The following is a 25,161-nucleotide window of genomic DNA, read 5'->3' on the forward strand; positions in this document are numbered from 1 at the left end:
TAGGAACAAGAACAAAGCTTTGAACAAGACACTCTATATTCCTAACTCTGGAAAAAGAGAAAGGAATTTTCACTGGCTATCCCTCATACTTGGAATTCTATCCTTCCTCATCCTGGCTCCTTTGGCTTCCTTCAATTCCTTGCTAAGTTCTCATCTTCTGCAAGAAACTTTTCCCTGTCTTATTTAACCACTATAATTATCTCCAATGTGTCCCATATATATCTTGTCTATATGTATGCTTATCTGTAGCTGTTAACATGTTGTCTATTCCATTAGACTGTAAGCTCCTTAAGAATAGGAGTAAGTTTCTTTTGCCTATATTTGTATCCCCAGAATACAGTGGAGATGTAATAATTCTTGGCATATAGGAGGTACTTAATAAATATTTGTTGACTGATTAAATCTGTTTAAAGACAAGGTACCTAGAAACAGAGTATCTGCTTTTTGAAATAACCTTTCCCGCTTGTGGATAGCTCTAATTGCAATGAAGGTTTTCCTAAAATAAAGCTAAATTCCATTTCCTTAAACTATCCACTAATACTGCTAGTTCTGGGGCCAAAACAAACAAACAAACAAACAACAAACGTATGATCCTTCTTCCACATGAGAGCGCTTCAAATATTTGAAGACAGTCATATTTTTCACCATGTCTCCTCTCCAGGTTAAACATGTTAAAATACTTCAATCAATCCTCTTATGGTATGGTATGGAGTCCTTTCATAATTCATATTCAATCTTCTCTGGACCTGCTCCATTTGGGGAAGAAGAGACATCTGGCTTATGTGTAGAAGAAGAATTATAAATAAGAATGGAAGGTTACAAAGGAATTCTTGGCTAGAATTTGGGGACTAAGAAGAAAAATTTTTTTACAAGGTCCAACCTGCCTTCCTAAGCCTGGTACATTAATTACCTCCATGCACTCTGTACACTCCAGACTGGCCTTCTGTTATTCATCATATACAACATTCCATCTCCTATCTCTGTAGCTTTGTATAGGCCCTACCTGGTGCATTCTCTTCTCAGCTCTATCTTGTAGGATCTTTAACTTCCTTTAAAGCTCAGCCTGAGTGCAAACTCCTACAGGAAACCTGACTTAATGCTAGTGTCTTCCCTTAACATGACTTAATCAATTAGTAAGCATTTATTAAATGCCTACTACGCTCCAAGGGTGGGGAACCAGCAGCTTTGAGGAGTGGCCTTTTAGGTTCTTTTGACTGAGTCCAAGCTTTACAGAACAAATCCTTTTATTAAGGGGATTTGTTCAGTGAAGTTTGGATAGATAATGTAGGCACTGTACCTACTGATGAGAATGCAAAGAAAAGCAGAAGACAGTCCCTGACTTAGAGGAATTCATAGTTTAAAGGGGAGACAACATGCACCAACACACAATTTCTAGAATACATAAGACATAATCACCAAAGGAAAGGCACAGTTGAAATAAGATTGAGAAAAACTTCCTATAGAAGGAGGTTGAAGGAAGCCAGGGAAGTCAGGAGGCAGAGATGATAAGGGAAAGCATTCCATATATTGGGAGTGGCCAGAGAAAATGCCTGGAGCCAAGAGATGGACTGTCTTGTCCATGGAATAGCTGGGAGGCCAGTGTCAATGGATGGAAAAGTACATGGTGGCTCTAAAATTAAAAAAAAAAAAAAACTGGAAAGGTGGAGGATTTGGAGGGCAGATTATAAAAGGCCTTGAACACTGAAAAAAAAAATAAATATCTATTTCATACTGGAGGTGATAGGGAACTATTGGTTTATTGAGTAGAGAGGTGACTTGGTCAGACCTGCATTTGAGGAAGCTCTATGGCATTTGAATAGAGGATGGAATGGAATGCTGAGAGATTTGTGGTAGTCAGATTAACCATCAGGCTATTGCAGATTGTCTAGGCCAGAGAAGATAAGGACTTGTACCAGAGAGATGGCTGTGTTAGAGGACAGAAGGGGGCTTATTCAAGAGATGCTACAGAGGTGAAATTGACAGGGCTTCTCAACAGATGAGATGTGGGGAGGGGAGAGAGAGAGAAGATGTGTGGATGATGGTTAGGTTGTTAGCCTGGGTGACTGGGAGGGTGGCGGTACATTCAATAGGCTTAGGGAAGCTTGTTTCCACTTTGCTTGTGTTTTGTATTTCATTTTCTGTATATCTGTTTATTACATATGCTTCTGCCTTCTTCTACAGAACATAAACTCCTTGAGTCTGTTCTATTTTGCTTTTTTTATAAATCCAGCATTTAGCTTAGTGTCTATCATATACTTAATAAATGTGTACTGAAAGAATGACTGAAATGTGTTAAATAAAGGAAAACCAAAATTGTAGTATTTTGGGGAATAATCCAATACTTTTCCATGGATTATAAATAAATATTTGATTGATAAAACATTTCCATAACTTAAACATATTTATGTCATATTGTATAGTATATCTATTTATCTGTGCCTAGCATATCTATCATATGCTAAGTGCTTAATAAATGCTTTTTGAATGAGTGAATTACTTTATACTTCTTAATGAGGTATATAAGGATCACGTACCAAGAGAGTGAAGGCATAGACAGTTTCTATTTCAGTTAAAGGTTCTCTTAATCATTAAAAAAAACAAACTTCTTCCCTGCTCTAGTAGCTGACGAAATTCCATTCTTTTCTTTCATCTTTTATTTATTTATTCTAGTTTTCAACATTCATTTCCACAAGATTTTGAGTTACAAATCTTCTCCCCGTCTTTCCCCTGCCCCCACCCCATGATTGAGCCTACTGAATACCCCTTCCCCCAATCTGCTCTCTCTTGTATCTTCTCCCATTCCCCCCCCCCCAACTTTCTAGTAGGGCAAGATGGATTTTCCTGTATATCTTATTTCCCAGTTGTATGTAAAAAACATTTTTCTTAACATTTGTTTTTAAAATTTTAATTTCCAGATTCTTTCCCTTCTTCCCTCCTCACCCACCCTCACTGGGAAGATAAACAATTCAGTATAGTTTGTACATGTATAGTTGTGCAAAACGTTTCCATAGTAGTTATATTGTGAAAGATTAACTATATTTCCATCCATCCTATCTCGCCCCCCACTTACTCCATTTTCTACCTTGACCCTGTCCCTTTTCAAAAGCGTTTGCTTCTAACTACCCTCTTTCCCAGTCAGTTTTTTTCTTTAATTGATGCCTTTTGTTTTTACATCTGAATATATCCATGGCCATCTCTTATCAAAGAGAAGCAAAGATCAACAAAGAAAGAAGAAAAAAAGACTCTGGGCAAAACCAGCCAACATATAAACTGTTTTTGACAGCTCTGCAATATTCCACACCCATAGGATATCAACTTTGCAATGAAGGGACAGAGATGCATTTTTGGAATTCTTTTCTGAGTCCTATCATGATGATTGTGATTGCAGTCTACTATTTCATTTTCCTGTACGATTCATACATGCTTCTGTGTCACTATTCATGCTGAGTTTTGCTTATTTTATTGTTTATCACTTCATACATGTCTTCACATGTTTCTCTGAATTTTTCATATTTGTCTTTTCTTTTGGTGCAATATTATCCCACTACAACCATGTGCTACAATTTGTTTAGCCTTTCCTCAATTGATTTCTACTTTGTTTCCATTTTTGTAGTATTGCAAAGAATGCTGCCATATTTTGTTATATATGGTTACTTATATATACACAAATATATATGCATATGTATATGCATATATATAATTTTTGTTTGTTTGTTTGTTTTTTTAAAGAAGCACAGATAGGGCAATTGGGGTGAAGTGACTTGCCCAAGGTCACATGGCTAGTTTTGTGTTAAGTGTCCAAAGCCGAATTTGAACTCAGGTCCTCCTGACTCCAGGGCTGGTGCTCTATTCACTCTGCCACCCACCCACCCCTCACACAAATATATTTGATCCTTATTATTCATTGATTCTGTATTTGCAAATTTGCCTGCTTCTTAAAGTTTATTTGTATCCCTCAAATCAATAGTCATAGCTCTTTCATGATCAGAGTAAAAAAATTTGAGTGGCCCAATGCACACATTCACAGCTGAGGAAGAACAGGGAGGCAATCTGCCTTCTTTCAGAGTTCAGAATATAAACTTTTTACAATCTATTTAATGTCCTTTTTTGTATGTTTGTACTTTTTCTTAGGTATCTTATATTTTAAAATGGCCCCCAAGTGTGGTGCTAAAGTGCTATCTATTGTTCCAAAGAGCAGGCAGTTTATAATGTGCCTTATGGAGAAAATATGTGTTAGACAAGATTTGCTCAAGAATGACCTATAGTGCTGTTGTTCATGAGTTTAATGTTAAGGAATTAAAAATATGATACATCCAGAAAAAGGAATAAGGCATTTGTTTATAATTAATAATTTGTAAGAAATATATATATACACACAAATATATACATTTATTTGTGAAATAAGGCCTCTTTAAGCAGAAACACATATATAACAAGATTATATATTGATCAATTGACAAAAATGTGATGACCAAAGACTTGCAAGTACCTAACCCTTTATTTCCCCTAATATTTACTATTCACTAGTTCAGTATTCACTAATTCAATTTTCATGGCAACTTTATAGAACATAGCTACCATAGATGACAAGAATCAACAAATATGTACACACACATAATGTATGTATGAATCTATCTATCTTTATATCAGTGGGATCTTTGGGTCAAAGAGTATGGACAGTTTAATACCTTTCTTAGCTTAATTTCAACTTGTATTCCAGAAGACTTGAACCAATCTATAGCTCTACACATGGTATACTTGTGTTTCTGTTTTCCCATAGCCACTCCAGTACCTTTTAACATTGCTTTCAATTTATTGAGTGAAATTTGAAACTTTAGAGTTGTTTTAATTTATATTTTCCTATTTTTAGCGATTTTGGGGTAATCTTTCATATCATTATTAATAATTCTGCCTTTGAGAACCATTTAATTCATTCTCTTAGTCATTTGTAATTTGGATATCAGAACCCTATGAGAGATATTTGCAGAAAATATATTTTTCTCAATCTGCGGTTTCCTCTTCTTCCTTCTTCCTAGCTACATTGATTTTGTTCATGCAAAAGCTTTTCAATTTCATGTAACTGAAAAAGAATATTCTCTATTAGGACCTCCTCGATCCCTTATTTGGTTAAGAATTCTTTTTCTAAATAGAGTTCTGAAAGTTATTACCTCTATTTTCCTGAATTTATGTTTAATAAGATAATCATTTACATTTAAGACAAGTATCCATTTGGAACTTGTGGTATATGTTCACCTAAACCTATGTTTTATTTTTTTTCACTTATGTACGTATGTATGTATCTACCAATCTATCTGTTCCTTCCTTCATTTGTTTATTCATTCCTTATTTTCTTTGATCATTTGTTCATTTATTTATGTTGCTAAGATGCTTTGCAGTTTTTCCAAGGGTTCTTGTCAAATTGAGGTTCTTTCCTGAGTGGTTTCTATTTTCATGAGTATCATACAATGAGTTGTAGAGTTTGGTTGGTTTTTGTTCTTTCTTATTTAGTTTGTTCTACTTATTCTACTTTTCCACTGGAAAAGTGCCAAATCAGCACCAAATAGTTGGCCAAATTCTTTTGCAGAATGTTAGTGCTAGGCTAAAATTACAAACGATACTTTACAAACCCTTAGGAAATTACTTCGTATCCTATCACCCTTCCTTCGAAGCACTAATTCAGCCAGAGGTAGGACTCTTGTCATTTGAAATCAGTATTTACATAGCCAATACACACCCATGCATGCATACACATATGTGTGTACTCCCTTATGTATTCACACATATACAATATGCATGTATATCGTGTATTCACATGTACACAATATGCATGTATATCACCCATGCATGCATATACTTGCACACACACATACACCATGTAACCTATGAACACAAGCATACACACCTGAAGAAAGTGAAAGTTTCTTATGAAAATTATGAGTTAGAATTATGCTATTTCTAGCTTCAGAAAACGAAAGGTCTACAATTGTGATTATATTGTCACAGTATACTCTCAGGTAAGGAGACTCTCTTCCTTTTCTGTAAACTCACAGATCACTTCTGTAAACTCACAGGCATCTTTAGTCAAACCATGCTGGCTATTTATTAAACTGGTTATCTGGGATACCCATTTTTCCATAGGTGGTACAGGATCATCTGAAATGATAAGCATAATTCATTCTACATTGCTAGATTATCTTTCCTCTGCCACTCTTGAGGACAGATATTATCATATTCATCTAGTTTAGCAATTCTATGGATCTGAGCTTGAGGACTCTCTACTTTAACTCTTAGTTTATTCCATATAGCTGAACCACACCAAAGAATTCCTAGGGGGTAACTTCAGAAGTGTAAGACTTCAAGGTTGGAAGAAACAGGAAGTGCATTTAGTTTGACTGACAGCAAAATAAGAAATAACAAAAGCCACAGAATTGTGGCCTAGCCTGATACATGACCATCAAGTGGCCATTCAAGCTTAGTTTAAAGATCTCCAGTGATGAGGAACCTACTGCCCACTTAACCCATCTATTCCACTTTTGAATGTCATTAACAAGTTTTCCTGTAATTAAGTCTAAATCTGTCTCATTGTGAATTCCACCCTTTGCTTTCAGTTCTACCATCTAGCGCCCAAAAGAATAATAAGCAACATGCTGCAAGTATTAGGAGAGCAAGATACTCAACTCCTTTAGACTTTCAGTACTGAGTTTGGAAGGGAAGGGATTGACTTTTTAAAACTATTGCAGAAATCTGAACAATTTCTAAATAACAAGTATGGTGCTAGTAGAGAGGGAGAAAACAGGGTAGGTAGAATAATTAATGGAATATTATAATTAATATTATAGTTTAATATTAATTTTATATTCTTTTTAGGCACTAGGACTAGGGCAGAGGAAACTCATTCCCCTGCAGCATTTCTGTTTGCATATTTGTTTTTTCTTTGTTGTTTTGTTTTTTTTTTTACCCAGAACACTGGAGGCCTGATTCATTTGTAGCTGAACCATAGTCAAGATTTTGTGGTATGAAGTTCATCCTCCTATAATGGTCACCCTGGCCTCAAAATAGGTTTGGATGGGAAGCGAGGATAGTCCATACTTTTTGTACATGTAGGGAATAGGATTGTGGGATGGATTCCCCAAAACCACTGAATGACAATTTGTTATTTAGGAAACTGGGTACTGACCTAGGTACGCCTGAAGATGATATGTGTGAAAAGGCAGGGAGTGAGTAGAGAAAGAGAAAGACAGAGACAGAGGAACACACAGAAAGGAAGAAAGATAGAAAGACAAAGTTAGAAAGAGACAGAGACAAAGAAAAAAGAGGAGGAGGAGGAGAAAGAGGAACATGAAGAGCTATCTTTTACAGAAAAAAAAATATAAAGAATACACATCTGGATAATTTTATTTAAATATGCTCTTATATTCCAAGGAGGCAAATTAGAGTATATTTATATCCTAATGGATTTGTGATCTTCAGATATGGGTACACCCTCCAGTACAGATCACCTTTCGCTTATGCCTGTCAATTTTGTGTGATTCTTCTCTGTGTTTTTTCCAGACCTTCACTGAATTCTCTTTACATCCTTGACCAATTCTATTTTACCTTCATCATATATTTCTCTGACATTGTCTGCACAAATTATCTTGTATAATTCCTCATTTTTAGTATGCTGTAGTCTCTTGAAAACATGAATTTGTTGCAGATCTGTTAATAAATCTGAGTATGAAACTGCCATTATGGAAACTCCCTTCACCACTGTAGATCTGAAACATTTCTGGCTATGCAGAGGTTAAATGACTTGCCCGTGGTCATACACCCAGAGACAGAATGCAAACCCAGGGCTTCAGGAAGTCAACGCTAGACTTCTGTCTACTATAGCATGTTATTTCTCCAACATTGACATTAATAAAATTACATACACAAGCAATATTTATGCATGAAAATTTTATTCCAAAATGTGTTTATGTACTACAATACAATATATCCAGTGCATACACATTTAAAATATAACACAAAACTTTGTTGAAGTTTATGCATTTAATCTAAGTTTATATCTCATTTTAAATTAACATCAAATTCTGATGCAAATGTCAACAGGTTAAAACTATTTTCTAAAAAGGTCTTAAAAATTTGTCTTTACACACTTCAATTGTATGCTGATTTTCTCATTGTTTTAAGCCTGCATGATTTATATTATTCTAATCAATCTTTTTTTTCTAGGCTCTTTAAAAAAAAAGGAAACATTCCACATATTCTCAAGAACAAAAATACAACTATTTACAATATAAAATTATGACATAGTTCATGATATATAAATTAACAGTAGTCAAGTTACTGTGTAGAAAAAAAATAAATTTACTGTGAAATAAATAATCCGACAGCTTTACATATCCTGTGGAGTATAAAAGTAGTTGCTACATATAAAAGTCTTGGTGTGTGTGCTTGTATGTGTATAGGTTTGAGTATAAATAGAGTGTATTGCGTTAAAAACTGTCATTTGAACTAATGCAAAGAATATGGGATCAGTTACGCAAATTAAAATAGCGATGACAACCAGGGTCTCCTCTTAGTTCTGGTGAGCCAGGAATCCTTTTTCCGCTCCAGGGGTAGACACACCAGCAGAGGACAGGTTCTCCTTCTAGAGAAGTCTCGCACTAGAATGAGATTCACAAATCAACAATGATGGCAGCAAGGGAAACCTGTGGAAAGTCTAAGACTTTCTATCATGTTTTTCATGGGACCATGAGTGACTATAAGGGATGGATGACAACTTTATCACTATAGACCCTACTCATATAAATAATGGAAAGAATTTCCTTTGTCAAAAACCAGTTGGAGGTTCATAAAATATGGTCACCATAATTATGAATTAAATATGTTTTTGTGACCCGGTCAGAAACACTAACCACCATTGCGAACATTTGGTAAATATGTCCCAATCTTCAAATTCTTGGCCTGCAGACAAGCTTTTGTGCTAGGCCCATAGAGGATGTTTGCAGAGTTTAAAGAATGTAGTAATCTAGTTGTTCCTTTGCTTCAACTGAATAATATATATTCTGAATTCCAGCTCTAGACATTTAGAAACGAATCTATTTCCTTAGAAGCAGTGGCTCTTCTTGGCCTGGGTATGGAGACTGGGGTAAAGCCCAGGAAAGGCAGGGTCACTACTCTCGGTCACCTTACTAAATCTGTACATTCTTATGATACTAGTCATTTCTCTATAGTTCTGCATATGGTGACAATGTGATGACATCATAAGGAATTGTAATGACATATTTTCAAATAGCACTCCTCTGAAGGTAAAGCAAAAACCATAGCTAGTCTACATTTTGACATATAGTCTCATGATTTTGCTTTCCTTGGCTTCCAGATAAACTGGATTATTTGCCATTCTCCGGACATAATCCCCCATGTTTTCCAGAGTTTTCACACATTCTTTATATGCTGTACCCTTTGTCCCAAATGCCCTTGCCTGTTCATCTCCACTTATCCAACTCTTATTCATCCTTCAGGTACACCTCAAATGCTTTCTCCTCCCTCTAATCATCCCTGATCCAAAATCCCAAGAAGTCTGACCTTCTCTTCCTACGGTATTAGCCCTATTTGACTGCCTCTCTCTTTGCATTCTGGCTATCTGTATGCAGGCTGGCTGGACCCTGCTTCCTTCGAGATGCATGAAGGTAGGGATCATGGCTTATTTCTCTACATCCTCTTAAGTACCTAGCATAAGACCCTATACATAGTAAGCACTCAATAAATAGTCATTAAATTTTATATCAATGTGGTTATTGTGACAAAGGACATTGTCAGCAGCTTGGGACCAGGAAATCCAGAAGGATGTGGTAGCCTCTGAGGTGAGGAGGACCTTTTTAGATAGGCACAGGGCCAGCCATGCTCCAGGGGTTGCTGAAAAGACTGACCATGTTTCATTGTGTCTCAAGGCAAAGAATGCCAAGACTTCCTGGTGCCTCAGGGGAGTGACTGTGTGCCATTCCCCTGGGGCAGATAAATTCTACTCTGCAGATGAGGAAACTGAAACAGAGAGACTATGTAACTGTTTTGTTGTCTAGCAGTTTGTCATGGGGAATAAAACCCAGATTTCATAAATCCAATTAAGTGCACTGCAGACTTTAAGTAATTTATTACTTGCTGGATGAAGTGGCGTCTGGGTTTTTCCCCCAATAAAATCCCCCCAAATGTGTATGTTTATGTAGGTAACAAAATAAATAATGAATTTGTATTTCCATAAGTGTTAAGATTCACTTTCCTCTCTGGGCAGATATTTATTTCTGTTCTATCTCATTTAGTATTTGTCTTTCCAAATAATATTATATTCAACTATAAAAGTTATTTTTGTTGATTATTATTAAACTATGCACAGGCAAAGTGGTAGAATCAATAAAGTACTGGGTTTGGAGACAGGAAGATTTGGGTTAGGATTATGGCTCTAACATTAGCTATGGAACACTGGGCAAGTTAGTTAACTTTTATGTGCTTCTGACAACTTCCTTTGAATTTTCTATGTTATAGACATAGGAGGAGAGACCTAGATCTGGAAGGCACCACAGAGGCCATCTAATCCAAAACCTTCATTTTACAGGCAAAGAAACTAAAGCTGGGGTAGCTCTAGGTGGTGCAGTGAATAGAGCACCAGCCCTGGAGTCAGGAGGACCTGAGTTCAAATCCGGCCTCAGACACTTAACACAAAAATCTGCCATGTTACCTTGGACAAGTCACTTAGCCCCAATTGCCCTTAAAAAAAAAAGGAACTAAAGCCCACAGAAATTAGATGTCATGACCATGGTCACCAAAATGAATTGCAGTCCACCTTGGTGAAGGGTGTTCCCACATTTATAATTCCCTGCACAGACACAGTTACAACTCCATCTCTCATCAATATTAGACTATACTTCAGGATAAGTGGTTGATCTACCATATTCATTTTACATTCAGAAGTGCACTATTTGAAAGCATGTATTTTTTATTCCTTGAGATATATTTTAGACCTCAGGCACTATTTAAAACTAAAGGTCAGAGATCACAAGGTGAGAGATGCTTAGCATTCCTTTTAAGGAAGGGCATTTTAAAGCTTTTGGTAAGAGTTGAACATCACATACCTGCTTGCTGTGATAAAATCCATTCTTGTTGCAGTTAGGAAGGTAAAACTTGTAAATTTCTTCTCCTGCCTTCTGCTGGGCTTTGGCTAATCTGTCCAGCACCTTATAGAGTTCTCTTTGACATGGTTCCTGAAAGAATAATGTCAAAGGAGTTCTAAGTGGCAAAATAAAAATGACTTAAGATTACTGTTGAAAGTACAGAATGGTACCACAACCAAATAGCAACGCGCCTTGCCCAAAACATAAAAATCTGAATCTTCCCCCTCTGTTAGACTTTCTGTCTTTTTTGAATTGAGACAAACTTCATTTTAAACTGAGATTATAACTGGAGTGGGCTTGACTTTTCTATTACACAGGGGCCACTGACTTAGAAAGAAAAAAATTATCTCTCATCACAGTGGTCTTTAATAGCCACCCAGAAAAGGTAACAGTACAATTAAACCATGACTCAGAGTGGCTAGCAATGGTCCTACAGACATCTTATTTGGCAGAAAAGGAAACTGAGGCTTCCCTCGATATTAAGTCAAGTGGAGATAGAAGTATACTTGGACAATACCTGAGTCATATGAACCAAATCAAAGCAAGGTAATGAGATTACCCAGGCATTGTAGAGATAATAGGTATTGCATTACCTAGGTCAATATCCAGGGAAAGCGCAAACCGAGTTCCTTTTCATTGGACAAGATTTTTTTCAATTCCAATTCCTATTCTTTGGCGCCCTCATGTGGTAATTTTAAAAATACAATCTTTGATATTAAATGATTTCTATTTGCTAAGTAAATTCTGCAGGTGCTTTCCCTAAATTTCTATACATTCTTTTATATTAACAAGCACAGTTTCCATTTTTAAAAGGTAGCTCCCATAATATCTTGCACTAGAATTCTTGGTTACAAAGATAAAGAGGTGTGTGTGATCTATCTCATTTGACCATAGGCAAATTGTTTAAATTTCTCCTAGATCCTGTCAGTTTTCTAAGATTTTAAGTTCTAGATTTTAGGCTATAGGTTACTTTTAGGAATATAAAACCTATAACTTATAGATTTTAAGGTTTCAAATATGCATTAATGGGAGAAGTGTCCATATGTGGAGTTCCCTATGCCAATAAACAACCAGGTTTGATAAAAATATCAATCATGTTTTACTCCTAAAACTGAAACTATTTCCAAATATACCCATGTGTAAAGTTGTCAGCTAGAAAGTCCATAGTAATGCTCCTCCAGACTTTTTTCTTTTACTTTTTGACTATTGTATAAGTCACAAAAAATTAAAGAAAGTCAAATATCTTCATGATTTTAATTAAGAAAAATCTAGACCTTTGAGAACATGAAGACATCAAATTTCCAAATCACTCAAAGTCTCACTCTGTTTACTATTCTATAGGGAACTGGGACTAGATTTTCCCTAAGGTCCCTTCCAGCTGGACGAATTCACTCAGGCCCTTGAGTATATTCAATAGTGGAAAAGGAAGCTGGATTTTTAAGGAAGTGACATCTAAGTCTGTGAGGAGGAAAAACAAGTTTTAAGAGACTTGAGTCTGGGACAGTGTTCCAAGGAAGTGCTACCAAAGGTTCATTACCTTCCATTTCTTTATGTCGGAGATTTTCTTGGATTTTATACTTTCATAAGTGCTGATGGCATTCCAAAGGATGGGTCTTTCTTCAGTAGGGGGAAAGACCAAATGGTAATTATCTAAAAGTTGCTCCTGCGTCATTTCTGCACTCTCTGGGGTGGTGTTTTCAGGAACTGAAGGATCTTTAGTATCTACAAAATTAAAAGCAAATGTTTCATTGACTCTTTAATTAATCCTTTCATATCCTTTTAGAAGATCATCATGGTCATGTATGATGTAGTTTTAAGTGCTTTTAAAAAATTCTTCCCCATCATTTCCCTCAAAAGTAGATATAGAAAAGGTCTAACTACATCACATATTTTTTAGTTATTTTATTTTTAATGTATGGAATAAAGCAAGCATCCATATTTTAATGTAGATTTATATATACTAGTTTGTAGAAAGAGATAACTGAACTTCCTTCTCAACATCTGGCATCTATAGGGGGAATTGATTTCATTTTCAAACTTTTTTTTTTTTGCTTTTTGGAGGGCAATTGGGGTTAAGTGACTCGCCCAAGGTCACATGACTAGTAAGTGTTGTGGCCGAATTTGAACTCAGGTCCTCCTGTCTTCGGGGCTGGTGCTCTATTCACTGCACCACCTAGCTGCTCCCGATTTTATTTTCTAGTATAACTAACAAGATGTAGCAAACAAAAACAATAGCTCTTTGTGAAAACACTTCTTAAAAAAAATCCTGATTCTCTTCCCACTCTTCCATCTCATGTAGTAGTTCCTTTGGAATTAAACCAGGGTTGGGCTGCCACAGAGAGAGGATTGTAACAAGAGGCCATTTTCACAGGCAATGATGCTGAGATGACTGGCTCTCTAGTGGAGGATGTATTGTTGGAGTCATTTTGGGAAGGCACTCATGAATTATTCAATGGCTACTCCTGGAAGATCTGCAACTAGAACCTGAATCCACTTCCTCCCTGCTGGGAGGTCTCCCCACACTCCATTGCTTCATGATTTGCTCAAAATCAGTGATTTTCTTGAGGAATTTCTGGGAGCCAAAGAGCAGGAAAGAGCCAAATGGGTCAGGCAGAATATAAATCATTAGATGTCTTAGAGAAAGAATTCAGTGGTTTATTGAACAGAACTAGAGAGAAGGCCTATAATGGCACCCTTCAAGGGTGGGAAACCTGCGGCCCCAAGGCCACCTGTGGCCCTCTATGTCCTCGGGTGTGGCCCTTCGACTAAATCCAAACTTCAAATTCTCTTAATAAAAGGATTTGTTCTGTAAAACTTGGATTCAGTCAAAAGGTGGCACCCAAGGACCTAGAAGGTCACATGGGGCCCTGAGGCCACAGGTTTCCCACCCCACTAGGTATCATTTCAGGTATTTGCTTTACCTAGGAGAGAACAGAGTAACACTTAATTTAACTTTCCTAGATGAATACCCTGTCCACAAAAAACAGTGGAGGAAACATTAGCTTTGGAGTCAGGTCCTGGGTTCAAATTTTGTCTGCTATGTTCACTACACGTGTGACATTGGGCAAGTCATCTAAGCTTTCCTGGCCTCGGTTTCCTCATTTGGAAACTTAAAGGAATGAACTACATGGCCTCTGGGGTCCCAGCTCTCTATTGATGATTCAGTGATCCTCTGTATTTTACCACCTTAGCTAGGCCCTAGAATAAAATCTAAGTAGAGACTTGTTCCACTCAGAACAGTTCGAGTAACTTCTTAGAGACGAGCTGTAAGCCCTGGCTGAGATTCCTATGGAGTTTAATTATGGGATTTCTCCAAGAATTACAAAGGATGTGAATCAAGCCCAGATGGGGAGATAGGAAGTGAAGGGGCAAGGAGGAGGCATTTCCTTCACTCTCCACTACAAATAAATCACTGCTTAAGTAAGTAAAGAATCCGATTGTCAAGTTCTGAGGAAAAGAGGTGCAACGTAAACACCCCAGAACACTTTTATATGGCACATGAATGGAAGTGCGATGTAAGCCTAAACTCTCACATTATGTACTATAAACATCTGCTGAGCACATAGTGTAACCACTCCACACATATACAAAGCAAATTCCAGCCGCATTTGATGTGGGTTTTGCAGGATATATTCACATCCTAGGTATTTACAAAAGCCACGGTATCCTCCCAAGCCCTTGCCAAGCTCCCTGTTCACTTTCCCCATTTTCCAGCCCCCTTAGTGTTTCCACTGTTCTCCTTGAACTTCCCAATTGTCTCATCTGTCTTTGGTATCTTGCATAGAGCTGGCAGGGCCTATGGAGACAGACACAGGAGATGCTGGCAATGTGTAGAAGCAAATATGTGGGGATTCAGGGAACGTGGAGATGCGGGGCATGGAGAGGATCAGGGAATGTGGGGATGGATGCAGGACGTGGGGGTGCAGGAAATGGGATGCAGATAAGTTGGGATTTAGGATGCAAGACAGGAGGATGCAAGGGATACGGGGGCGCAAGGGCTGAAGTCTGAGGTTCCTCGAAAGAGGAGGGGATGAAAGGGTAGCTACCTGAAGACTCGGAGCTGTGGGATTCCTCCACGTCGGCCGTCCGTATGCAGGCACCCTGACCCCGGGTGAGAGCGTGCAGGGGCCGGGCTTCACCTGGGCGAGCCCTGCAGCTCAGCCCTTGGCCGCAGCGCGCCGTGTACACGCCGCACGCATCGCCCAACTGCAAGGCGCACGTCTGGCAGCAGCCGCAGCCGGGCTGGCGGGCGAGCTCAGGGCAGTCGGGGGGCACGATCGGGCAGAGGGCCAGCTTCTCCGGAGTGCAGGGGGCACAGTGCAGGGGCTTCGGGGACACGGAGGCCGCGGACAACACGTGGAACTGGAAGGCGAGCAGGACCACGGGGAGCAGCGGGCAGCGGCGAGGGCAGCACCTCGGGGCCAAGGCTTCAGTCATTACCGAGAGAGATGGGAGAGGAGGCTCTAGGAGAAGATTTCTGTGGATCCCAGAAGTTTATGCCAGGGTCCCTGGCCACGGGCCTTATAAAGCGCTCGAACCATCGATCTTGTCATTCCAGTTAATTATTAGCGGCGTCGGAGGATGGGCCGGTGCCCCGCCATTGGCGGTGCCCTGGGGCCCTCCCCGCGTCTGTTTTCTTTCCCTTTTCATCTATCGTCATTCAAAAGACATTTGTTTTTCTCACTCCCACGCGGGTACTCTGCACAAACGAAAAGGCAGTTTTAAAAACAGGGGTAAAGTTTGGGTTGGATAACGAAAGTCAGGGAGGCAGGGTGGTTCAGTGGTGAGAACACCGCGTATGTCATTGCCCAAAAGAAGACCTGCGTTTGGAAACTAAGCTCTGCTACTTACCAGCTGTCAGACTGTGAGCAAGTCCCTTTACCTTTTGGGGGCTCAGTTTCCTGGATTCTAAATGAGGCGGTTGGGAAAGAGAAGCAGCTCAGCTTGGTACAGAGAGCCAGCTAGAAAGCAACACGGTGGTACTCTGAACAGTGTGTTAGACCTGGATTCATGAAGACCTGAGTTTGAATTTTTCTCAGACAAGCCTAGTGGCCCTAAGCAAGGCACTGAACTCCAGGTCTCAATTTCCTTATCTGCAGAATGAGGATAATGATTGCACCTACCTCACACTACTGAGTAGTTATGTGAAGACCAAGTGAGATAATATATGTAAAGGGCCTTTCAATCCTTAAACAACTATATATTATCTCACTGGTCCTGGAGTTGGGAACACCTGGGTTCCAGTTTTGCCCCGACATATCTTGGTCCTGTTACTCTGTTCATGAACCCATTTTGGAGTTTTCTTGGCAAAGACACTGAAGCGGTTTGCCATTTCCTTCTCCCACTCATTTTACACCAGAGGGAAATGAGGCAAACAGCGTTAAGTGACTTGCCTAGGGTCACACAGCTAGTAAAGTGTGTGGAACTTTGAATTCAGGAAGATGAGTCTTCCTGACTCCAGGCCTGGTGCTTTATCCACTGCACCACCCAGCTGCCCCTTATGACCCTGGGCCAGTTAAAATAGTCTAGGCAAGTCTAGGAATGCATGTTGCAAAGACGGTGCTCTTCTGCCTTGGTGGGGGGAGTTTCCTCACATGAGAGAATCCTAATGACAATACAAGCACAACTCCAGTCATGGTTCCCTAAAATGAGGACTAGATGACCTCAGAGGCTGCCTTCCAGCCCTGAGGTCTTGATCCTACACTTGTATAATCTGTGAGAAATGTTATTGACTTCACTATGGCTAATAAGGTTCCTTTCAGCCCTCAGTCTATGACCCTAAATCCATGGTCATGTGGTTAATGTTAGAGGACAATGGCCAACTAAGGAAAAGTGAGAAGGGTTGGATCCTGTGAAGAGTGAAGAAAACCAAATGTGTTTGTTACAGTTGCTTTCTGCTATTACATATTCCTATTAGTAGGCACAGGCATTTGTTTTTGTTTTTTTAATTAAAATTGATTATTTCTCAGTAATTCAGGCCACGGAGTATAGTGAGTACACAGAGCTGCATTAGGGAGACTGGAATTCCAGTCCCATCCTTGTCATACATTGTCTGGGTGACCCCTTAGCACATCCCTTCATTCCCCAATGTCAGCGAACTCTAAAAGCCTAAGTTGTAGATCTGCAATGGTAATTTCTTCATGGGGCTATTCCAATAAAATCAAGTGAAGAATGAAGGAACTTTCTAAGGGGTCACACAGACAGTATATAACAGAGGTTATTTCTTGGGGCAGCTACATGATGCAGTGCATAGAATGCCTGCCTTGGAGTCAGGAATACTCATCCTCCTTAGTTTAAATCTGGCCATGAGAGACTTACTAGCTGAGTGATTCTGGGTGAGTCACTTCACCCTGTTTGCCTCAGTTTCTGCATCTGTAAAATGAATTGGAGAAGGAAATGGCAAATCACTCTAGTATCTTTGCCAAGAAAACCCCAAATGGGGTCGGGAAGTGTTGGACACAATTGAAAATGACTGAATTGTCCTGTTTCTATAAAAATATTGATAAATAATTACATGCATAAATAAAAATTAGAAAGTTTAATTTCTTTTTGTTCTATCCCACTCTCCGCTTAGTAAGCCCAATTATCTCCCTTCAGAGTCAAGAGAGAGCAGACATTATACGCTTAGTATGAATGTCCCCAGATGAATTTGGAGTCAACAGACTCAGGTTGGAAGTCTGGCTCTGCTGGTTTCTAGATGAAATCACTTCACCTTTGGGGGTTTTAATTTACTCATCTATAAAATGAAGGAGTTGGACTAAGTAATCCCTAAGCTTCCTTCCAGTTCTAAATCCCATGATCCCGAAAATTGGACATTAGTTTATGTTCATACTGAGACGTGTAGTTTTAACAAAATGGCTCAGTTGATTCTCAGAATAACCCTGAGAGAGAGGAAGATATTTTCCAGACAGAGAAGCTGAACCTTATAGAAAAGTAATAACTTGCCTGTAGTCAGTCACCTAGCTGGTTAAAAGTGAGAATCAGGATTTGAACTTGGGTTTTCTGACTCAATGGTTTATAGGCTCTCTAGAAGCAACACAAGATGTTCCCTTTGGCTGAATGGGGATGGAAAATGCAAGAGCAATCTGCAGTTTTCCATCTGGAGCTGAACTTATCTCTAGTCCTGCAGCTGGAATGGACACCAACCTACCACCATCTCTACCATTGACCATATTGGACACAGTCATTTTAGGCTGTATACCAAAAGAAGGGGTAGAGAAAAGTCTCTACTCCATTGTCCCATACACTGACATGACAGGAGAAATAGAGTCCTCTCTTCACTGGAGTGAAATTACTCAAAATTACTTTCTGAACCTTTAGTCTGACCTCTGGTCTACACCTATTTAAGTGTAAGATCTCTTTGAATCGTTGTCTTAGAGTCAGGAAGGACCCTTAGGAAACAAACTTCTTCATTTTACAGGGGAGGAAAACGAGGTCCAGAAAGAGACAGTGAAGGACTTGCTCAAGGTCATAGTTAGTGACAGAGTTGGGTCTAAAACCTTATTCTTTGAATGATTTCTTCATCAGGCTTTCTACTCCACTACCATCCAATCTCAGTAAATCTCATTTAAGGAGTTTTCCTTTGTTTTCTTCTCCCCACTCCCATCTTCACATTCCTTCCTTCCTTCCTTCCTTCCTTCCTTCCTTCCTTCCTTCCTTCCTTTCTTCCCCTCCCTCCAGGTCTGAATATTGTATAAATATACATACTGAGGAAATAGAAATGTCCCTTACATACAAATAAACATGGTGTTTTGTCTTTCTTGGTGAAATAGCTTCAGCTTTTCAGGTAAGGAGTTATTTAGGATTTAACCTTTTTTTCCTGCTTTTACCTCAAACTCTTTGTCTGCTCAGTCACTCACTAAAAAGAGATAAAGCTAGAGGTAAAATTTATAGAGGAAATACACAAACCTCAGGAGGATTTCAATAATCACTTTACCATTTCATAACCCACCTTCTTCCATCCCAAGCTGCCTTTAAATCAAAAAGAAAATCCCCACTCATTCTTAAAGATTGGAGAATTTAGAGCCCAAAGGAGACTTAGAAATCATTTAATCTCGTTTCCTCATTTTACAGTTTCAAATTTGAGACCTGAAAAAAAAGTGACTTTCCCATAGTCACACACTTAGTAAACAGTACCACTGAGACTCAGATGTTTTGAGAAAGAAATACAGGGGATCAGGACTGAACCTGTGATTTCATTGGTCTAGGAAATTATCAATACAGGGTAACAATTAGGGGGTGTGTGGGGAATTGGAGGGGGCCTTCTGAATGTGGCAAACCTTCCTTCAAATATCACCTCTTATAGGCAGGCACAAGGAATGCTCCCCCTCTTCCTCTCTGCCTTCTGGTTTCCTTGGTTTCTTTCAAAATTGTTCAAATCCCTCCTATTGAAGGAGACCTTTCCTAGTTCCCACCCCACTAATACCTTCCCCCTGAGCTTACTGTCCATTTCCACTCTCTATATAATGTACATACTTATTTTTTTTTTAATTTTGCCTCTTCCATTAGAGTGGGAACTCTTGGAGGATTTTCCCAGCCCTTAGCACAATGCCTAGAAAATAGCAGCTGCTGGATAAATGCCTATTGACTGACTGGGCAAGTCAAAACCTCTCCATGATCCAAGACTGTAAACTATAAAAATAAATGTTCTTTTTAAAACATTGGAAACTTTATAATATTTTCAACAAATATGTTCAAATAAACCCAATGGCAAATGCAAATGCATTGCATCTGAAGTATTTATATTTTAATAAATGAAAAATATACTTTAATATATTATATATATACATTTATACACAGAGATATGTATATACATACTACATTTTAACCAAGTGACAATAAGATCACATTTGCTATATTACCCCTTCCAATCTCTCTTTTTAAAAAATAAGCTTCATTGATACTGGTTTTTTCTTCATATCACAGTCATTTCCTCCTTACTCCTTAAAGAAGCCTTTCTCCTTTGTTATTAAAACAAAACAAGCAAGTAAAACCTCCATTATATTACATCCACTTGGCTCCAGCAGTACCTCACCTCTCTGGGAGGGGGGAGATCGATTTCATCATCTCTGCTCTGAGATTTTTATTGATTTTTCCATTATGTAGAGATCAACTTCCTTTTAATGATCTCTTCATTGGCATTGTTGTATTCATTGTGACTGCTGTTTTCTTAGTTCTGCTTATTTCTCTCTGGATTAGTTCATGTTCATCTTCCCATATTTCTCTGTATTTCTCATCAATCTCTTTTTCATCTGTGTACCTATAAAGTTCAATTACTATTGATGTTTTTATATAACCAGAATTAATGTTTATTTTTCTACTCTGTTTTCCTTACTCTGTAACAACCCCCCCCCCCCCCAAAAAAAAAAAAACCTGTCCATATTTTTTTGTGTAATGGGGCTTAGAGAGAGAGGTAATGTGTCGCTTCCTGTTTTTGATTTTTAGCACAATATTCCATTATGTTAATGGACTCAGCCATTGCCTGAATTATTGGACAAAAAGACTTTATCTATTTTTCTACAATCATAAATAAATCAAGTATAAATATTTAAGTATAAATAGGCAGAATTTTTTCCCCTTTGGAGAGAATTCTAGCAGTGATTCAAAAGCTATGATGAGTTTTGTAATTCCAGGTACTTTCCAAAAAATGTAAAAAAAAAAAACCAATCCCATACTCTTATTAATATACTGTTAATTATACTTCCTTTTATTACTTTATACTATTTTTATCAATATCAAAGGCACAAGGGGGACCTCAATATTTCATATGACTCTTGCCAGAGACTTTTAACAAGTTTTCAGCAACTACTTTTAAAAATCCCCTTTCAAAAAATATCTTTAAAAAACATTAAACCCCTTGAAAATCAGAATTACTTTTGTCATTTTGAGATTTTGGATGTTACATTGTTATCAAAGATATTTACTGCAAAAATATTTTCTTATTTTGTTTAACTTATTTTTGTATGTATGCAGGTGTACACCAAAAGTAGTTTTAAAATGATAAAAATGAAATATGATCACACACACATATAGACATACAGACATTAATGGCTACTCTTTGGGTATTGCCATTGAACCACTTTAAAATCCATTTAGCAGTAATTTCCTCCAGCCCACATCTCTATATCTTGTCCTCAAGGACAATACAAGGGACTTTGTCAAATGCTTTACTGAAATATGTATAGAACATAACTACAACATTCTCCTGATCTATTTGTTTAATGATCATAAACAATGAAAGGAAATACAATACTGTTTGTCTGTCATGACCTATTGTAGATGAAGCCATGCTGGCTTTTAGTTATCACCACTTTCATTTCTAGATGTTCCCAAAACATCCCTTTAATAACACATTCTAGAATTTTGGCGGGGAAGCAAAGTCAGGCTTTGTTAGTTTATAGATTCCATTCACTTCCCTTTCTCTTTGAAAATCAGGACAGCATTTGCCCTTCACCAATCTTGCAGTTGCACCTCTCCTGTTCTTTGATACCTTTCAGAGATCCCTGACTAAACTCGGCAATAACATTCTATAGTTCTTTCTATTCCCTGGGATGTAGTCTTTATGGGTCAGATGACTTGAACTTGTTGATGACAGCAAGGTACTTGCCTGCTGTTTCCCTACTCCATATTCTCTTTCCCCATGTTTTATAATAATAGACGATACAGAAGGACCTTATTAAAAATACAAAGGAAGAAAGAAAGAAAAAAAGAAAGAAAGAGAGATAAAGGAAAGAAGGAAGATCTATTTGATCACATCCATTTAGAAGTTCCCCATTGCCTGATAAATATAGATCATGCTCCTTTGATGAGCATTCAAGGTTCTCTACAATCTTTTGCTATCTGACCTCAGCCTTATCTCACGCTACTTTCCTCTAGACATGCTAGGGTGCAGTCAAATTGGTCTTTTCTCTGTCCCTCAGATGTCCCTTAAATCCTCTACTCTAAATTCCTTTTGTCATGTTGTTCTCTAAGTTTAGAATTACCTCCTTCTTCATTTCTCTGTTAGCATTCTTTTTCTACCTTTAAACTCCATCTCAAATAATAACGATGCTATGAAGGTTTCCCTTAAGCTTCAAGTTGGTAACACTTTCCTCCTGAAGGCTTTCATAGTACACTTCTATATCTCTTTATTGCATTTACCATATAATGTTGTGTATGATAGCTATCTTAGTTTAATTTTATCCCTTTATTAAACTGTGAATGCCATGAGGGCTAGGACTATATTTTACCTAAATCTTATACCCTCTCCAGTACATAATATAGTATTCTGTAACAACAGGTACTTAATAAGCATTTGCAAATATTTGAGTTAGATGTTAGTTGGATGTATAAGTGCTTCTGAGATTTTGAGTCTAAGAGACTAGGAGTACAGTGGTGCCGTCAACAATGACAGCAGCCTTCAGAGGAGGGGCAGGTTTTGGGGGAGGAGATACATTTTGTGCCATTTTGCAATTGAGATGTTGAAGGGATAGGATATAATTAGAAGGCTTGTAGATGCTGGACTAAGGCTCGGAAAAAGAGATTGAGAGTGATGCAAATCATGTTGCTAGACATGAGAATTTATACTATGGGAGTAGATTAAATTGTCAAAAGCAAGAGGGTAGAAAAGAGAATAGGGTCAAGGAAAGATGCTTGCAGGAAACCCAAAGTTAATTGGAGGGGAATGATAAACAACAATGGAGGCATTTAGAGTATTTTGAGGAGCTGGTGGAGGATAATGAGAATGCAATGACATGGACATTGAGAGAAAAAAAATGATAAGGAGCAAGGGATAGTGAACAAAGTGAAATGTAGAAAGATTAAGGAGAATGAGAACTAAAAAAAGGAATTGGACTTAGTAATGAAGAGGTCATTGACAGAAAGTTCAAGTGAATAAATTGTAGTTATACAAATAGGTTTTAATATTATATTTTATTTGTTTTTCTTCTTTATTATAATTGTGCCTTCTCTTGTATTTTGGCCCAATGGGTGACCCTACCAATTCAGTCAAAAGTGATGCATGGACACTTGATTCTCATCATTACCATGGTCAATGTACTTATTAAGTACCTAATGGTCATTGTGTCTATAACCCTAGTTAATACCTTACTTTGCACTGCTCTGTTCACCTTGGACAGAGCTCCATGAACTACACATCTCTTTTTACCCTCTTCTCACCCAATATCACTTAGGAGGCCAACCAAGAATTCTGCACACAGAAGATAAAATAACTAAGATTTAATGAAAAAAGCAAGTCTCTCCCTCTCTTTGAATCTCTATTTCCTTGTCTACAAAATGGGAGTGAGAGGTACTTTGGCAGAGTGGATAGAATAACCTCAGAGGCAGAAATATCCAAGTTCACATCCTGCTTTTGTCATGAAAAAACCTATATAATCATGGAGATAATAGTACTCACTGTCTTACTGGGTTATGGAATAAAATGGTTCAAGTTCATTGCTTTGAGTGACTCTAACCAAGTCACTTCCCATCTCAATCCCATAGGCATTTTTCTAAGATCACAAATTACAGGTCAATTGCTTTTGTGGGAGGAGCTTCCACATGGGGAGTAACCCTCATCAATTGAATCACAGATCTGGTCCAAATGAAACAAAAGAAATATATTTACTGAAAATAATCCTGACGTTAGATCATAAAGAATATGATAAAGAATCTTATACATAGGATTCTTGATCAATATGGTGTACTTGTAATTTAGTTGCCTAAGAAATCTGAAGACTATAATACTAATGATGATTAATTTGTTCCTAATTCAACTAGAAAAGTCATAGATCATAAGATTAAAGAATTCAATGCTACAAGGGACCATAGAGAATATTTTGTTTAATTCTTTATTAATTGTCTTTATAGATGAAGAAAATGAGACTGAGATTAAATGACTTTCATGGTGGTCAACTAGGCAATAAGGAGCAGAACCACCATTAGAACCAGTCTTTTGACTTCAGTCATTGAGTTCTTTCTGTAAAATTGGAATAATTCTTCCTTCAGTCAACCACTATTTTCTAATCACCTGACCTTGCCGAGTGTCAGGGATACAAAGAAAGGTAAAAGGTAGTTAGTTCTTTGCTCTCAGGGGACTCAGTCTACCTAGGAAGACACCATGCAAACAACCATGGACAAACAAGCTGCACAGGGAAGCAGGATAACTAAGAGCGATTGGGAAAGTGTCTCTGCAGAAGGTAGGATTTTATCTGGGGCCTGAAAGAAGCCAGTGAAGCCAGAAAGAGGCAAATATGAGGAGGGAGGGTACTCCAGGCATAGAGTGAAGAATCTGATTGTGTCTTGTCTTGAAAGAAACTGGGCAAATGCTTTCAGTTGAACTGCTGGAGCATTTTTAAATTTTTTATTGACAACTTTTGTTTTTTATCTCAGTCATTTCTGATATTCCATCCCCTACATACACAGACCATGGGAGCTTTACCTTGTTACAAAGAACATCAGCAAAACCAGCCTAGACAGAATATCCAGTATTCTGTATCCATTGTTTGTGTCTCCTACCTCTGGAACAAAAGGAAGATGGTTAAATCTCCTGACTTCTGAAGATGTATTCTTGTTAAGAATATTAGATTGCATTGGTCCCTCCTCAGTATCAAGGACTATCAAGAGAGCTGGGCCTCACTGGGAGATCAGAGCCATGCTTTTGCCTCTGGTAAGATTGCTGTGGCCATCCTCCAAGGTCTGCCAGAGGCTTCATTTCTTTCCCGAGCCTCAGTGCATAGAACACACGACCTCAGCTTTGGAACTAATCTACAAATACTAGAATGGCTTGACTAGCACTTCCTCTGGTTTGTTCTTTATAGGCACTTATCCTCAGTTTCCAATTTGGAATTTACAGAGATTTGGTCATTTCCACATCAAATCAACATGTTATCAGTTCTGATGATCATATGATGACAGATCTAGAGGTAGAAGGAAACTCAGATGTAGTCCAACCCCTTCATTTTATACCTGAGAGTCACAGAGGTAATTGATTTGCCTAAAGTTTTACTGGTAGTAAACATTAGAGGCATGATTA

The 25,161-nt window shown here is 38.1% G+C and overlaps 1 protein-coding gene across 1 annotated transcript; it reads right to left on the reverse strand.

The window, feature by feature from the left end:
• Positions 1–7,923: 7,923 nt before the first annotated feature.
• IGFBP1 (insulin like growth factor binding protein 1) lies at positions 7,924–16,086 on the reverse strand. Its single transcript, XM_069095402.1, is given in 5 exon segments — positions 7,924–8,648; positions 11,112–11,240; positions 12,688–12,872; positions 15,197–15,619; positions 15,622–16,086. Coding segments are annotated over 5 exon segments (951 nt in total). The 5' UTR covers positions 15,704–16,086; the 3' UTR covers positions 7,924–8,516.
• Positions 16,087–25,161: the final 9,075 nt, after the last annotated feature.

This window comes from Petaurus breviceps, unplaced genomic scaffold, assembly GCF_028583685.1.
Source record: "Petaurus breviceps papuanus isolate PSGF00001 unplaced genomic scaffold, PetGlider_PUasm1.0 227, whole genome shotgun sequence".
Taxonomy (NCBI): Eukaryota; Metazoa; Chordata; class Mammalia; order Diprotodontia; family Petauridae; genus Petaurus; species Petaurus breviceps.